Source organism: Chelon labrosus (genome assembly GCF_963514085.1).
Source record: "Chelon labrosus genome assembly, chromosome: 20".
Taxonomy (NCBI): Eukaryota; Metazoa; Chordata; class Actinopteri; order Mugiliformes; family Mugilidae; genus Chelon; species Chelon labrosus.
Window position 1 is genome coordinate 4852216 of NC_140353.1, and position 18316 is coordinate 4870531.

The following is an 18316-nucleotide window of genomic DNA, read 5'->3' on the forward strand; positions in this document are numbered from 1 at the left end:
CCGATCAGCCACAACATTAAAAACCACCGACAGTAGAAGTAAATAACCATCTTGCGGCAATTCAGTGTTCTGCTGGGAAACTTTTGGACCTGGCATTCATTGGTGTGGATGTTACTTAGACATGTAGCACCCACCTAGACCAGACCAGACACCCCCCACCCCATAGCAATGACACTCCTTGATGGCAGCAGCCATCCCCAGCAGCCTGACACAGACACACACACAAAAAAACATGAAGAACAGCACAAGGTGTTGACCTGGCCTCCAAATTCACTAGATCCCAAACTGATCAAGTATCTGTGGGATGATCTACAGAGGCCCCTCCCCTCAAAGGCCCCCCACTAATGACATCCTGTTGCCAGACACCACAGGACACCCTCAGAAGGCCCATGTCCATTCTCTGATGAGTCCCAACTGTTTTGGCGGCACAAAGGAGACCTACACAATATTAGGACGATAATGTTATGCCTGATCTGTGTAACATCTCTATCTAGAGGAGACTGAACATTTATTTTTAAACTCAACAGAATCCATTTAGCACCCATTGTGGAGCTCCTCAGGACAAAGATTTTGTCCAGGTTTCTTGGACATTTTTTCATTCTGGAAAGAATTTTTCAATCTCAGTCTTTAACCCAATGAGGACGAGAAGACCTTAAAGGTACGGTGCATTTGTTTTGTTTCCATTAGTTTCAGATGTGGACATTTGTAATGAAACATTGGTTAAAAACCAATTCAACTCTTCTCTTAATGCATTTTTTTTTTTTTTTAAAGCCCAGTCAATAAAATATTCTACTCTGGCTGACGCTGGTTGCTGAGGGTCACGGCCAGCTGAACAGGCTTCACATTTCCTTCACTGGGAGAGTTGAGGCTGCGTCTCCATGGCGACACAGTCAGCAGATGGTCGCGGAGCGCCCCAAAAATCTACGATCAAAATTAACTCGTTTTCCCCGTTACTTCAGTCGAACATGTGTCTGGAAAAAATAACAACAAATAATCATTCAAACCAATCAGTCCGTGCCGAGTACAAATGCTCTGAGGAAGACACTGCGGCGCTGTCGCTGGAGAACAAATTATTCTTTAATTGCAAGGAAACAAAAGCGAGCCGGCTTGTAATGGTACCCAGGGGCTGGATAATGAGACAAAAAGAAACATTTTGGTAGAGACAATAAAAACCCCATTTCAACGCGCAGCTTACACAAATGGTGCTCCTTAGGATTTCTGTGGAGGCAGTCATTAGTCGGGCACCCTGAAGCAGTCTCAAAGCATTTCAAAATAAGAATAAGCCTGATCAGATTTACGCTCAGTATGAAACCGAAGAAATTAAAATGCCGCAAAGCTTTTGTCCTACATAAGACCTTCGTTTTTTTGTTTTTTTTTTGTTATGGCTGGATGAGCTCCAGATCCTGGGTGGAGCCTTTCTGCAACAACTAGAGCATATGAGAGAAAATACTGACGCTGCATGAAAATAAATTTGCCTTATAATCTAAGGGTGTTTAGCTTATGTGTTACACTTCTCCATCTTTTAATGTCGATTGATTTGTTCTCAAACAAAAATGAACAACACTGTCTTTTTTTTTTTTGAGTCTTTGGAGTCATAAGCGGTGTGACTCCATGTGTCACGTGGATACAAGACACTAATGAAATGCAAAAGCTGAGTTGTAAAAACCCATAGAAAACCCACTTCCTAAATGAAGTCTGCTAACAAATGATTTGAGATGATGAGAGAGAGAGATAGAGAGAGGAGTCATTATGTCTTTAACTTCTTTTCTGATGGTGAGGAGCCTGACTCGCCCTCATCTGATCCTCCCACATGAGTCCGTTTCAGAGCGCTCAGTGCCGGGCCTTTGTCTCTCCGAGGCCTGGTGACAGTCTCGTCCTCTGACTCCGAGGACGTCTGTGGGTTCTCACTCGCTGGTGTCACAGTCCGGTGCTGCCCGTTCACTCCGGGGCTGCGACGGCTCTGGGAGTTATTGTCTGCAGCCGCCGAGCTGCTACACGCCTCTCCGCTATCGGAGCTGTCCAAAGCCGGCTCTGTAGCAGCCCTGCGTTCAGTCCGGCGTGCTTCCATCGAGCGGGGAGATGCAGCTGGATGTCTTTCCAGCTCAGTCCTGTCACTGCCGTCTTCATTCTCCTGGCTCTCGGGGGACATTACTGGGCTCGGACACACAAAGTCAGAAGGGCTCAGACATTTTTCCTCTTCGGCTTGGGGCTTGATTTGGAGGGAGTTTTGTACCTCGCCTGACGAGGAGGTAGACAGGTCCTCGATTGAGATCGATGGGTAATTGCAGGAGTCTATGGCAGAAAACAGAGCCTGCACGGACTCGGGTCGATCCTCGGCTCTGGAGACCACGTTCATGCGCCGTCGCCTCATGACGTTGCGCCGCCTCACTGCGCTGCGCCGCTCCTCGTCCTCACTGCTGGAACTGGAAGTCGATGTGGAGGAGCTGGAAGCTCCGGCAGGAAGAGAAGGGGAGGAGGCGGGGCTGGAAAGCGTGGAGTTGTCCCTGGGGCTCGGGGATCGAGGCCGGGGCATCGGGTCGAGCCAGAATTCGCTTGAGTCCGAGTCTTCGTTCACCAGGAAGCCGGACTGATTACGCTGGTGTCTGCTCCGTCTCCTGGGAGGCTCCTCCCCCTCCTCTGTGGCTTGCTCTTCCCCTCCTGAGGCGTCAGGTCCAGCCAGCGAGGATGAGGAGGAGTTATCAGAGTCAGTGTGGTGGCTAGCAGCAGCAGCAGCAGCAGCAGCAGCAGCAGCAGCAGCAGCAGCGGGCGCGGGAGCTGCCGGTGTGGCCCGCGTGGCGCGACGTCCTCGGGCGTGGAGCTGCATGATGGCCTCCTCGCTCAGGTCGCTGTCAGAGTCCGAGCTCCAGCCCTCGATCTCGCGGCGCACTAAAGAGTCGAAGAAAGCCATCATGCGTGGATCCTCCTGGATGGACTGGCTGACATAATCGTGGGACAGACCACTGCCGCTGTTCAGCACCAGGCTGATGTACTCCTCGTGGGTGTAGAGGCTGCGGGACTTGTCCTCCACGCGGCCCTCCAGGTCACCCAGACTGTCGGGCTGCTGGTAAGGGCTCCACACCTGGGGAGGGACACGGGAACAGTGGGGGAGGAAGGAAAAAGAAAAAGAAACATGGGACACATTAAAAAACAGAAGGACAAAAAAGTGAGGAACCTGTGTGTGCACTAAAAACATGTGCCAAAAACATAATACTTTTTTCCGACTCTTGTGAAAACGCTACCGATAAAGATCAAGATAATAACTTATTCCAAAAAGTTAAATATTTGCATAAAACTTTAATTAACAGATGTATTTTTGACATAATCTGCAGGCCAGCTGTTTGCTGTCAGAAACTCCCCTGCTGTGTGACGTATTTACATATCAGGTTTGCACGGGATTTACTCATCAGTCAGACTTTCTTAAACATCTGCCGTCTGCTTAATGCATGCATGCTGGCATAATTGTCTGCATAATAGATTCAAGCTAAATTCTTCTAAAAGATCAATGAATTAAGTGGAGTATTGACTGATATGAGTAAAGGGTAGTGATCTAACCGACCTCAAATGCAGCCTGGTTTACTCAGAGGGTCAGCACCAAGGCGACACAGTTAAATAAAACAGGAATGCAGCTGCACAAAATCTTTTGGTTGTGACGACTGCGCTTCGTTAACTGTAGGTGAATGAGAATTAGTGAGGAGAGTCAACCATGTAAATTAAATTTCAGCTGCAAGCTACAACTGCAGCTTAATCAGAACCACAGACTGTATATAAAGATGGAGGGCGGAACTGCTCCTCAAAAGTGAAGCCAAAGCAAGTAGAGCTCCCCCTGGTGGCTGGCTGCAGTATAGGTCATAAGCTCCGCCCCCTCCATGTTAGTGGATGAGACTTGGGCCAAACTAAAACACTAAAATACTTGTCAAATATTTCTGTCATTTTTGTTTGTTAATATAATACTGATGCATGTTCAATTGTCAATTTTTGGGGAAAAGTTTAGTTTTAGTTAATCATTCGACGCTATAGAAACAGGACATGACATAATGGCGACTACTGGTTGCCATGCCAACCGCTGTGGGACTGTGAGAGTTGAAAAAAAAAAAATGTATAATAATCATTTTTAAAAACAAGTACTGTGTATAATCCAACATTTCCTCTTGCTCCAAACTCGCACGATGGCGCCATCGGTAGTTTGGCCAGTGCAAGGAAGTGGATACGCATTGTCCATATTTATATACAGTCTATGATCAGAACTAAAGGGAAGGCTTGAGCAGTAACACCTGATCTATGTGACTCATGCTTATGAGGCTTTCAGCTGCCTTAGGAAAAGCTGGCATCATTTCACAGTCTGTCTCTGGTTTTTCAGAAATACTGTATCTGTGGAACATTTCCCATCTTCTTCCATGACCCAGTTTTCTGAATGCTGCTCAGTGTCATCTGTTTCAGCAGACCACAGTCAGTAAAAGGGGGGAAAATCCATCTTTTTTTTTTTTAATTCCCCACTGCAGAGGGGGGAGTTAAGAGTTCAGTCAGTTACTCAGCGTTATCATTGGAGATCAATGTCTCACTTAAGGGCACGTCTACTGTCTGAACAACTCAGAAGCTGGAACACTTACAGCAACTGCACCGTCTTGATTCTGCAGTGAGATGGAAAAGGTCTCTTTAAACATCCGATTCTGTCTTAAAAGTACTAACCTTAATGACTTTCTCCACACCGGAGGAGCAGATCATGTAGGTGTGAGGGTTGAAGCGGACCTGGTTCACTATGGAGCGGTGACCCTTCAGGACCATGAAAGCCCCGTTCACCACGCGACCAGGGCCTCCTTAAAAGGAAGTTGTTTGTTAATGTGACACAGGCAAAGACGCACGACTTGCAACAAGGACCCATTATAAGGAAAGCGCTCAGACGTGCATTCGTTCGACTTGATGCTTGGACCTCCCGAGACAGAGAACACAGGCTGTGAAATACAGCAGTCGCAATCCTCACCATACGTCATTAGTCTGACACCGAATAGGCCCTGAGAGCATATTTTCAGAGTGAGTAACTCCAGGGAAAAATGAAATCCATAAATGTGTCAGGTGGTGCCACAGAGCTACAAATACCGCATTCTTGGATTGCTGCATTTTTGGGGGACTTTCCTCCGAGTGTAATTACGTTCGTGTTCGGAGTCAGGAAATAGAGTTATTTCTAACTTTTCAGCACTTACTCTGGGTCTTTTGTTAGTTCGGCCAGGTGGGAACATTCAACCTTAATTTGGCACAACAGAATATCAGATTAAAGAAATAGATGCCTGGAAAGTCTATTATGACCAAATGGCCTCAGGGCAAACCACAGTCTGGATCCTGTCATGCTTTCTGTGGCTAAGAGCTACAGTGACTGAAATATGACTTGTTTCGCCTTCGTGGACACCAACCAAATCTTTAACCCTGCACAATGAGAGGTCACCAATCCACTGTCTTACAAACAAGCGCCATAAAGCCACAAAGCCTTGGTTCGCTCATGAAAAGGGTAATTTTATAGAAACTAGAATCAATTACAAAACAAAAAGACAGTTTTTCCTTTGTAACTGACAATCTTAAACCAGAGTCCGGCTTGAGTCACAACCTTCGGGGCAAAAAGAGGAAACACCAAAGACTGCAGTTCCTCAAATGACCACTTGAGGCTCCAAAGCAAGTCAACCCCCACGATAACGGTACTGGTGTGAATTCTTATTAAACTGCCTGTATAAATTATATCAAGGCTTAAAGGTATTCATAATTAAGAGTGTGGCTCCTTTGAAAGACAGATGGGTGCCCTCACAGGGTGCTAAATGTCTGCCAATTAATTAATTTTTTTTTTTGATTAACCAAAAGTTAGGAGGAGACATCCCTGCCAAGATGGTGACGACCGGTTCCAAGATTCAAGCTTCACAACTGAAGACAAAACCACTCACTATCAGGTCATCCCTTCAAAGTTTAAACTTCCTTTTTCCAGTCTTTGCGCTAAGCTATGCTAAGCTAAGCTACGAGACACCTGGAAGTAAAACACCTGGCGAGAGAGCTGGGAGTTAAGCGGAATCAGACACAGCCAAGATGGCGGCGTCCATAGCCACACACTGAGCTTCAAAACCTCTCTTCGTATATCTTATAGCTGACAACACGAAAGGATTGTGCATCTTTACAGTCACTAGTGTATATAGTTAAATCATTCTACTCCTTGTGTCAAAGCCATGCTCTACATGTCTGCATACAGCCACATAAATACGCAGTCGGTGCAGACAGATTCAATAACTCACCTGCTTCTGGATCCTTGGGGATTTTCCACATGTAGAGGTTGAAGTCATCCGACCCAGACAAGATGTACTGAGGAGGAAAACAGATGGATGTTTAGATTTCAGTTTTACGTCGAGGTAGAGGAAACCTTATATATATTTATATATGTACATGAAGGAGAGAGGTTCACCCCGGGAGGGCGGTGGAGCGGAGGGGGGTTAACACATAGCTCAAAACCATCAGATCTTATCACATGTGTCATAATGGGCGATCAAACGGCGTCATTGTGTGACATGACAGTCTGACCTCAACAGAGCTCCTGCTCTCTGTCTGAACTCTTATGAGACTTTGTAAACACATGGTTCCACTTAAACCTGTCGCTTGGGGTAACAGAGTCTGGGAGGGGGGTGGATGGTATCTGCTCTTATGTTCGTATGTCTTGAAGTGATGTGTGGAGAAAGAGCTGACAGAAGGTGACTTCTGGTCACGAGCTGTAATGGAGGGTTATTTGGAAATTAAGCTGCTTGGATAATCCATGAGTTACCATCCAACTATGCTATTAGCTGAAGCCACATTCGCCTGTCATACTTTCACATTGTGTGGATTTTAGTCCTCAATGATATCCAATTTCAAAATTCTTGCAAAGCGAAACCCAACAGCAACTTTTCTCCATGTCTCTGATATCTTAGTCTCTAAAATCATTATTAAACTGCATTTGAAAGGAACTGCACTATTTATTGTACCTGAAACATTAGCTAGTCTATTATTAGCCAATTTAATAACATTCAGCTGCAGGTTGGGGATACATAGGACGTTAGCAAGCATCCACATACCGATATCTTGAGCACTTTTCCCTTTACTTCTATTTCTTTTTCATTTCACATTTGTATCAACTTTAAATGTCTGTTCAAACTTATTTTACCAGCTGATCCAGGATCCAGCAGGAACATATTTATCAGGGCTTTATTGGGGTTTTAAAAGAAATCGATCTACGTGTGAAAGATCCGATACCGAGTCATAAAATCCTTGAAATATATGACATTTTCCAAGATCCTTTGCTCGCGCAAAACCAGTCTTGCGCGAGGTAAAATATTGGCCAGATACCACAAACCTCTGGAGCCACTGATAATATTAAGTTTTTAAGTAAAATCCCTCGCAGTAACATTTGTTTTGAAACTAAAATCTCTCTAAATTAATTTAGAATGAATCAAATCCAAATGGGACCTTGTGAATTGAAATTGATATGATTCAGGGAAATGAGTATTTATATGATAAAACATTTATTTTAATGAGCTGACTTCTATTCCTGAAAGTTGCAATGTTATTAGCAGGTTATTTTAATTAATATTTTCATTTGTTCTTTTTTGGGCATATTTCTCTTTTAATTTTTCAGTTTCCGTGACTTACTCTACAACATTTCTAGACTCTGAGAGCTCCACTGTTCATCTCCATCCCTACATGCATGTTAATATGAGGAATAAAAAAAAGAATCTCCCATGTCTTTGTCCTTACATGGATTTCTCTGCAGGGATAAAAAAAAAAAAAAAAACCAATAAATCTTTATTCCAGGCTGCTCTCAGATCAGATCAGTGTAGCTGCAGGGCACGTGAACACACTCTGAGCTGAACACCTGTGTGCTCCGCCTCGGGTTCCCAAAGGACACATCAAGTAGGAATGTTGCACCCAGAACTCCCTCCCACCCTCTTTTCCTTTCCATCGGCTTCATGCGGTAAACTTCCCGCTCTGCACCTCTGCTCTCGCACCACGGCGAGAAAATCCTCTAACGTCTGTGGAGCCTGTACGAAGGAGTTACCGAGAACTGGATCGCTGTTCGGATAAAGCTCTTAAGCTTTTCTTTTAGTTTTATTCATGAGCTGCCTGCTCTTAAAGTGACTGCCTACAGACTTACTTTAGGGGGAATATCTTTAGCCAAGAAGTAATTTTACTTCTTGGCTAAAGAATTAGAATTAAAATCATGTTTTAGCACATTTTCTGGTAAATCAATGACAAAATCAGGTCATTGGATCACACTGAAAATGTCGACGCCAAAGTTGATGATTTATAACCATGAAACAGAATTCTAATAAAAATACTGACCGTAAAATTATAAGAAACCTAAAGAGTTTTTATTTTTTTAAATTATGTGTTTAATGGAATATATTTACATGTATATATATGAACATAGTTTGGTAATAAACGCCTATATATTTAATGGTAGAGGTGTCTTCTTCAGTTTAGAGCTCAAAGGATAAAGCTGTACTCTTCATTCAACAATAATAAGACACAACCAGTGATTTTGGATTTACAAGACCCAACGAGGACCCGACGAGGAACCGACAACAATTCGCGTTTTGTGTCCCTAGTGGTCAACAATGGTCATTGCAGGTTTTAAATCATTATTAAATCCCAAAATCTTCAGAGTTCGGAAAACTTGCCTTGCACGGATTTCAGCAATCCTGCATTTAAGCAAAATTAAAAACAAGAGCACTTTGGGATCTAACATCAGCAACAAACTGATAAAAAGGCCTTTTTACAAATATTATCTAATGTAGTGAAAATTGCATCAGTCATCTTGCTCGAAGGCTCCTCAACAATCCTCGTTCCAGCTCCAGGTTTCTCCTCCACCTAAGTAGCAGATGATCAAATTCAAACCAACGAGCTCGCTCCCGACCCCACTCTGCAACCTTCAGACTGCCTCCTTCACTCACGCCGTGGAGGATCATTACTTTAAGCCGTCATGAGCTCGACTGACACCCGAGGATAATGTTAACATAATAAACATGACTATGGGGTGAAGTCATGTCTGAGGAGGACCAACGGGAGGATCGGTGGCCGAGTACAGGAGCTTCTGGTGCTCCTCCAGCGCTCGAAGGTCCCCGTTTCACTCATAAATTATTCTATTTTTAATCCTTCTGCATTCCCGATATCCTCCTAAAATTTCATTTGAAGAAGTCATTTAACACAACCTTTCCACTGTTCTATATTCTGTGTCTGCTCGCTGTACCAGAAGCCAAATCACAGCCTTGTGGGTAATATATCAGAGGCAAGATGTTGCTTTTATTGTCGCAAATGAAATGGAAACCTTAAGTCGTCGTGTGTGAGCTTTTGTGTGCACACTTCCCTATGGTGACATTTTAATCTCTCCAATAGCATTAACAGCAGCTGGTGTAGTTTTAGTTTCGGATTCCTGCGACCCGATCACCGACCTGATCTTTGTCCCCGGCGAAGCAGCAGCTTTTCATGGTGCAGGAGTTGAAGTAGCCCTGGTTGTCGAACTGGAAGCTGGGCAGGCGGGAGTGCAGCTCGTAGAGGACGGGGGGCAGTCGGCGCCGCAGAGCCAGCAGCTGAGTGCCGGTGCTGTTGAAGCGAACGCTCATGGCGCTCTGCAGGGACATGCTGCCTCCGTAACGCAGCAGAGAGCTGAGAGGACAAAGGAAAATCATTATTTTAGATTTGTGTGTATACTAAAAAAATTAACTTCCTCAACCAGAGTCGGATGAAATGGTTGATTTAATTTTTTCATCTTTCACTTTAATAAAATGTAGCAGAAGTTAGCTTAGTATAAATACAGGAAGCACACCTCTGTCCAAACGAAACAAAACAACAGGACGACTTTCAACATTTGAATTTTTGTTTTAAATGGTAATTAATGACATTTAGAGCTGCTCACATCTGTTTTACACTTCATATTCATATTCCATATTCCCCAAACAGACGCGAGGGCCAATATTTAAATTGCATTTAAATAGTATTATATAGAGTATTTCTTTGAAATAAATAGAAATGTTAAGATTTTATTGACACAGATGTCATTATTGATTCCTGATTCGTTTTTTGTGTGAGTAAAAAAAGTAAGCATACACAAGTTTTCGGCATCAGTGCAACTCGGTTATCGTTTCTTCGCACAGTTTATTGTAGAAAATGGCGTGAAAGAGCACCTTGATTTAATAAGGAACCACGCAGATCAGTCTGCCCTCAGATAAACACGCCAGCTTCAATAAAAGATACTCAGAGCTGAAGAATGGGACAATCTGAAACCATTTCTCAGTCCCAGCCCTTATCCTTAAACAAAAACAATCCAGTCAGTGATTAATTTTTTGATGAAATCCCGCCGTCTACCGATGGACGCTACTATTTATTTTGTTAACTCGAGCTTCCTGTGAAAGTTTACTGACACGACGTCACGCAATTCGACGATTATGTTCAAATTTCCTCAGATACTTTGTCGCCTTAGAGAAAAAAAAAAAACTATTAGAGTCAATAAATCTGACATCATGGGAAGATAAATGTGTCTCCAGTTGAGAAGAAAATTAAAGAGAGAGTTAATTAAATATTAAAAGAAATAACTTCATTAGCTGGAAACTAATTTAAAACTTTTTTTTTTTTAAACCGAATGGAATTTTATACGTAGTAATTCTGCAGAGACGCAGTGCCAGGAGAAATTACTTGGTGCTTTTAGTCCGTCTGACCACAAACTCAACACATCCCAGTGTCTTACTGGAAGAGATAAAGATAGAGATAGAAATAGAGAGAGAGAGAGAGAGAGAGAGAGAGAGAGAGAGAGAGAGAGAGAGAGAGAGAGAGAGAGAGCGAGAAAGAGAGAGAGAGAGAGAGAGAGAGAGAGAGAGAGTCTGTAGTTTGCAGGCGACCAGTTGGGCTAGTTTAAAAGTGAGGGAACAGCGCCCTCTGGTGGAGAAGAACAAACATGCAGTGCAACAGCAGATGCAACTTGCAAGTAGCTTTACACTAAATAAAAAAATAAAAAAACAACTAGTAGAACATAAAAACTATTTTAAAACTGAAAAAGGGGACCCTATCACATAAATATACTTGTGAAACCTTGGATTGGGAAAAATGCAAAGATTTTAAGCAGGAAAACTATTAGTTAGTTGTACACGACAGATAAAATTAACAAACACAGATACATTTTCTGTAAACTTTTAAACGAAAGAAATGTTCTGCAGCCTAAATAATGATGATAATAATTTTACTACTTTTTTTGTTTTATTATTGCCAATGGCATTCGATTCCTGCCATTTTGTTTGTATTATCTCTGCGGTTTCTTTGCACAATCGTAATCCATTATAGCCACTATGCTTCTAAATACATTCACTCATTTTCTGTAAGCGCTTGTCCCGTGAAGGGTCGCGGGTGGGCTGGAGCCCATCCCAGCTGTCATCAGGCGAGAGGCGGGGTACACCCTGGACAGATCTCCAGTCTATCACAGGTAAATTCACCGTGCTAAACTCACCCTCACTCTTAAAAACTGGGTCACGACAAAACTAAACCGACCTGCGTGGCTTGCGGATGTCCCAAAGGCCGACACCCTCCTTGGAGTTGGCCGTGGCGAGCAGCCTGGGCTCCACGGGGTTGAACATCACACTGTGGAAGGCTGAGGGGTAGCTGGCCAGGCAGAACGGCTCTACGGGGTGAGAGGAGGATTACGTAAGCGTATTTTGTTCACATTCAAAAGACAAATACATTTTATTTTCATGTAAAACTGACAGATTTTACACTCATGTCGCACTCTAAAACACCAGCTTCTTCAACCTGGTAGTTATCACTTGTCAATCATCAGAAATTCCAACATAACAGTTGGACGCTAAATAAAATGATCTAATGAGGCATACTGTGTGTTTACATGCCGCAAAACATTAATTACAATTTCTGACAAGTGCAAAGTTGTCCTTTGTGCTGAGGAGCACTGAATCTACCTGAAATATAACAGAAGAAGATTTTTTTTTTTTTTGTCATCGTGGAATTTACTCAATACACGAAGAAAAACCAAGATGGAGCCAAAGAACGGGTCTAATCCGACCAGAAAGTAACTACCGGAGCAAGCGTCCACATGGTTATCAGGAGCTCACTTCCTTCCATTTATTTATTTTGTTATATAACACCACTTAAATGCAGCTCCGCCGACTGAGGCCTCCTCTAAAACCGGGAGCTTCAGAGGCGCAATGAGCCGACACATAAACCCCGCAGGCAGAACTGGAAGACCGATTGCTGCTAAATGTATTATTAGGCCAACCTGGTCACAAGGAAGGCTTCTAAAATAGAAGGATGTGGACGTCATGCAAGATGATCCTCTGCATTTTTAAAGTTATCAACGAGCCCCATCACAAAGTACTCACTTAAAATACACGGCGTGACTGTGGCCGCTGTTTAATTAGAAACACGAGAGGCCGCCGAGGTTAATTTTCATTTGAGTAACTCGTTAACATGTTAAACACTGATTAATGATGTGCATGAGAAGTTTTTTCCACCAACACTTTGTAATCTGTAGTAACCCCATCACATTCCATCAGTGTACAACAACCAGCCATAACATTGTGACCAATTAGTCATTAATGGATATCTGGTTATTATTATGGCATTGGGTGGGAGTTATTAGGCAGCAAGTGAACATTTTGTCCTCAAAGTTGATGTTAGAAGCAGGAAAAATGGACAAGGGGAAGGATGTGAGCTACTCTGACTCAAAAGTGGTTTGAGGAAGGAAAAGAGGTGAAGTGGGGACAGATGTAAGGAGCGGAAAGGCTGGTCTGATCCAACAGATGAGCTACTGTAGCTGAAACCGCTGCAAGATTTAACGCTGGTTCTGCATCAGTATTTTTGTATGGATATGTGTAGCTGCAGACCAGTTAGGGCGTCCACGTCCACTGACGAAAGCTCCTAAGATGGACATATGGCTTGTCGTTGCCATGGAGCTGTGATTAGTCTGCAGCAACATTCAGGAGGTGGTACATATCAAAGTATCATCCACATAAAGGCCCAGGTTTCCCAGAGGAAAAATCACATCATCAAAGGTAATGGTGGGGGTTTTAATGATGTGGCTGATTGGTTTATATTCCTCTCTGTCCTTATTATTATTACCAATCAGTGCTGTCTCCACTGTGGCCTGTTTTCACTCTGCCTGTCTGTGCAGAAGTATGAGTAAACAATCTGAACCGAGCGCTGCCCTACTTTAAACTTTCCTTCAGAGAATTCAACGACGCATCTCGACACACCGATTCATCATCCAATCCACCTCCAGTTACCTCCGTGTGGCGGCTCGCGGGTGTCCCAGATAAGGACCCGGCCGTCGTCGGACGAGCTGGCGAACACGTTGTCGTTGACCGGGCTGACGGACAGGCTGTACACGGCGTCGATGTGCAGGAACACGTTCAGGGTTTCCCTTCTGCAAGAGCAACAGTCGTTCAGATGTTTTGATTGTTTCGTTGCCGTCGAGGGCAAGTGAATCAGCCAGTGGTTTAACCACTGACCTTTTAGTAACGGCTTCAAATATGTGTTGATGCTGCAGTAAAAAAGGTTACTCAACTCACCTCTCCACATCGTGAAGAATCACCTGCTCATCGTTTCCTGTAAAAGAACAACAGACAAAGTTTAAGTCTTCAGCCTCAATGCTAAAAGGTTTCTTGGTTAATTAATTATCTACCGACAAGGTACTAACTTGACACCACTTCACAGACACTCTAGACTACTTTGCATCGCTGCTGCAGTGGACAGTGAAAGGTTTTACCATTTGCTGAAACATGCCACGTTTTTTACCACAGGTGTTAGGTGTACTTGAACTCACCATCCTTTACGTTCTCTAACGTAAAGTGTGTTTAGGTCGGAGGTTTGCGTGGGAGTTTCCAGTTGGTACCACCATAATGCAGGTGGAAATATTATACCACATTTATAGAAGCACAACACAAGTAAAAGGTGGTTGTTTTACAGTTGCAGTTGGTTAAATAAGGCTGATTAATTATTATTTCAATTATATTACTGATGTATTTATATATTATTATTGGTTAATGAATGGATTTACCAAAGTGAAACCCTCACAATGCTTATTTTGTCCAAACAAATGGACCAAACCCCAAAATTACACACAATTAAACTCTGATTATTTAAATCATTTAAAGGGATATCAGGAAATCCTCACATTAAGTCTGCATTTTTCTTAATTATCACTCACAGAAGATCAATAATAATGCAAAATGTTTTATAAACTCACAGGTTTTGCATGTAAAAAATGTAGTTTTTTAAGTAACCTCCTAAAACGTCATTATGACAGTTTAATATTTAAGTCTCTTTATGGACCAAATCCACCCAATAACCAGCTTTTAGATTAAAATACAACTTACACAACAGAGGAATGCGTCAACAACGACATCCCAGAAATACCACTGATAACAATAAATGAAAAAAAAATATTGTGCAATAAAAGCACAATTTTCTAACTTAAGTTTAATTCGTACTGTAGCATTATTACATTCACTTGGCAAAAGAATGCACCTTTAATGGTGCAATGAAAACATCCACTTAATTACTGCAACCACTTAAATGCATGTAAAAGCACCACTTTTACCAGCTGCTTGCACACTTTCTGATAAGGTTAAGTCCTAGTGAAAAAAAAAGTATGACCTACAGGTCAGGAAGAGAACTATTTTTATTGGGTGTCTATCTTTCTCTTACCACCAGAGAAGACCTTCTTGTTGGTGCTGTCAAAGGCCAAGCAGAATATGTTGGACAGGTGCTCGCCCTTCAATTTCACAGGCTTGGACCGGGCGTGGATGGCTTGCTCCATGTGCCACAGAAGCACCCGGCGGTCATCTCCTCCTGTAGAGAAGTGTTCAAATATGTATACTCATTGTCTCTAGCATAGATGAGTGTTTCCCCAAAACTATTTTTAGACTTCTGACCTTTCAAGAGAAGATACGATAAGATAGCTTCTCATTTCTTAAACAATCATGTCTAAAGACACATCCTGTGGTCGTGGAAAAGATGTTAGTCTGTCTGAGAAGGGTCAAATCATTGGCATGCATCAAGCAAAGAAAACATCTAAGGAGATTGTAGAAACTACTAAAACTGGGTTAACAACTGTCCAACGCATTATTAAAAACTGGAAGGATAGTGGAGAACCATCGTCTTCCAGGAAGAAATGTGGTTGGAAAACCAACAGTAGAACTCAGGGCTATGTTTAATAGTGAAAGTAAGAACATTTCCACACGTACAATGTGAAGGGAACTCAAGTGATTGGGAGTGAACAGCTGTGTAGCCTTACGAAAACCACCAAAAAAAAGGCTTCAATTTGCTAGGGAGCATAAAGATTGGACTCTGGAGCAATGGAAGAAGGTCATGTGGTCTGATGAGTCCAGATTTACCCTGTTCCAGAGTGATGGGGGCATCAGGGTAAGAAGAGAGGCAGATGAAGTGATGCACCCATCATGCCTAGTGTCTACTGTACAAGCCTGTGGGGGCAGTGCTATGATCTGGGGTTGCTGCAGTTGGTCAGGTCTAGGTTCAGCAACATTATGTGTCCAAAGAATGAGGTCAGCTGACTACCTGAATATACTGAATGACCAGGTTATTACATCAATGGATTTTTACTTCCCTGATGTTCACGGGCATATTCCATGATGACAATGTCAGGATTCATGGGGCTTAGATTGTAAAAGAGTGGTTCAGGGAGCATGAGACATCACAGAGTCCAGACCTTAACCCATTGAGAATCTTTGGGATGTGCTGGAGAAGGCTTTGTGCAGTGGTCAGACTCTCTCATCATCAATACAAGATCTTGGTGACACATTAATGCAACACTGGATGGAATTAAATCTGGTGACATTGAAGAAGCTTATGGAAACAATGCCACAGCAAATGCGTGCTGTAATGAACGCTAAAAGCGGTCCAACGAAATATTAGAGTGTGTGACCTTTTTTTTTTTGGTGGCAACTTTGTTTTTGGCCAGGCAGTGTAGAATAAGGTAAGAGAAACTACATAAAAGTAGCACATACTTGTTCATTTTTAATACTTTCTAGAGGTGAACCTCTTCAGTAATTCAAGACAAAAAGAAAAGATTGACAGCTGCAGTGATTCGCCAGCGAACGGATAATTAATCATCATCAAATCTTTGGATTTAGTTGGAGAAAACGTGGCATTTATAGACTGTAGGAAATTGTAACAACAAGAAGATTTTACACAGGATGCATGTATCCCCCAGCCGTAGCCATAAATCCAACCCAACTCATGTGCCTTTAACGCGAGACAGAAACTGGTACTTTAACTGATTGTCTGTGGCCACCTTACTGGTCTAACGTATCAAGATACCGACCCAGAAACTGCAAATGGAGCCAGTACCTCTCGTTTTAAACCTGTGAATCATTAACATTAACAAATAAGAGAGATTGTATTGTGCTCTTACTCATGCCGCAATGAAGAACATCTTACTTCACCGGATCAGTGGGAAAGGTGTCGCAAGCTGGCAAATCTTACATGCACAATACACACAAAGTCTGATCAGTTTTATTAAGTTTGGGAACTTTCTCTGATATATTATTTGGAGAATGGTGTCAGAATTTTGCAAACTGTCGTGAAAGGAGACGGCTGATTATACACTATATACGCATTAATGTATTGTGGGTTGTGTAACTGAGCCAATGTGTAGTCGTTTGTTTTATTTTTATACTTAAACAGATCCATTTTTGATTTGTTGTAATTATCAGTTGCAACCCTGCACAATATATCTGTAAACTTTACCTTTTCTGGTTAAATTAGTTTTGATTCAATAAACATACTGAAGAGCAAAAACTAAAAAAACACCACAGATCTGCATCTAAATAAGTATGTTGCTTTAAAAGTTCATCAGGAGCAGTGTGCATCTCTCATTGTTCAGTGTGACCCATTAAATATATAATGGTGACGAAGTAACCTGCAGCCCTGTTGTGTAAAGTAAACATCATCAGTAGATCCAAAATGGCAAGCCACAGGCTGTTACACTAGGCCAGATGATTGTTTTTAATCCTCTCGGGACATAAATAGCTTCGTGATTCCAAGAAGTCGTCATGATTAGATTCATCCGGGCTGAAAAAAATGTGCCACACTGGCCGTCTTCTGGGATGACATACGGGACAGGTCCGGGGTCTGCCTGCTGCCCTCTCAGCTGCTCACTGTTTGGCTAGCTAGCTAGCTAGCAGCGGAGGCTAGGCTAACTTAGCATGTGGCTAGCCCAGGAGTGGTTTCAGCTGACTGGCTGGCTGCCTAGCTAGCCGCTAGCATGCTAACAATTTACAACAAGAGTGAGCTAGGGAGAAGCAGAGCGGTTTGTCAACTTACCAGACACCAGCCATTCCCCGCCGTTGTTGGAGAACTCAATGGCGTTGACACAGCCGAAGTGTCCGAGCATATCCTTCTTGTAGAGGCTGCTGCAGCCTGCCAGCCTGCGTCTCTGGAATTCCTCCTTCAGGAGCGGCTGCCCAGTCAGCTCTCTGCGGGACAGAAAGCCCACTGAGGAGCGCATACCGCAGCCCTTCAGCTCCTTCATGGTCACCGTGCAAAAAATAAAAATAAAAATAAAATAATAACCGCTTTTTTTTTTGCTGCTTTCACCACAGCACCCGGGGCATCTGCTCGCGTCGGTGGTGGGTCGATGTGAACGCACGGCTGTTCCTGCTCTGCTGGGTCTACATTATGGTGGATACCCCGCTGGCTGCCTGCTGATGTCGACGTTGTTTCGCACCTCCTCTGTCTTCTCGGTAGTCCCAGCAGCAGCTTCCTGCTCCGGTGGAGGATCTCTCTCTCCCCCTGTCTGTCAGTCGGCATCACCGGCCAGGACTCCGCTCTCTATTCAAAATGCAACCTCTCATCTCACATTGTTTTACCAAGTTTTACCATTAACTGAAATAGTGCCACGTTTTTACTACTGGTGTTAGGTGTACTGTACATGAACTCACCACCCTTTACATTCTATATTATAAATGTATTAAAGTCTCAGGTTTACGTGGGAATTTCCAGTTTACACCTTACTTCAGATAAAAAATCTTGTTACTTCAACACAACTATTCAAATAATAGTTAAATATAGATATATTTTTTTTACTTTTTTCCACAGTTTACCAAAGTGGAACACTAACAGTGATTTGTCCAAACAAATGGTCCAATCCTCAAGAATATATGTATATATGTTTAAATAACTATGGAAGAGCTGCAGATACTCCCACCTGAAGGAGAAATGCTATTTTGTAAATAAATTATTTAACAAATTTAAAGTATAACATAGGGAAGTTCAATAACAAAGCATCATATTCTACAAA

General features: G+C 42.8%; 1 protein-coding gene across 1 annotated transcript; it reads right to left on the reverse strand.

The window, feature by feature from the left end:
- Positions 1–1059: 1059 nt before the first annotated feature.
- dcaf5 (ddb1 and cul4 associated factor 5) lies at positions 1060–18062 on the reverse strand. Its single transcript, XM_084569790.1, has 9 exons — positions 17341–18062; positions 14704–14847; positions 13566–13602; positions 13281–13420; positions 11536–11665; positions 9450–9663; positions 6267–6333; positions 4687–4814; positions 1060–3079 (listed from the first exon to the last, which is right to left on the reverse strand). Exons 1-9 carry the CDS (start codon positions 17546–17548, stop codon positions 1748–1750), a joined length of 2400 nt encoding a protein of 799 aa, XP_084425916.1. The 5' UTR covers positions 17549–18062; the 3' UTR covers positions 1060–1747.
- Between the last annotated feature and the right edge of the window lie 254 nt (positions 18063–18316).

Bases quoted from the DNA above. Each gene is read 5' to 3' on its own strand.
- dcaf5 (XM_084569790.1), bottom strand. From the start codon at position 17,548: ATGAAGGAGCTGAAGGGCTGCGGTATGCGCTCCTCAGTGGGCTTTCTG. The intron at 6,334-9,449 runs GTCGGTGATCGG...TTTCCTCCTCAG, and splicing joins TCGCCGGGGACAAAGATCAG to TACATCTTGTCTGGGTCGGA. The intron at 3,080-4,686 runs GTTAGTACTTTT...GTCCCTCCCCAG, and splicing joins GTGTGGAGAAAGTCATTAAG to GTGTGGAGCCCTTACCAGCA.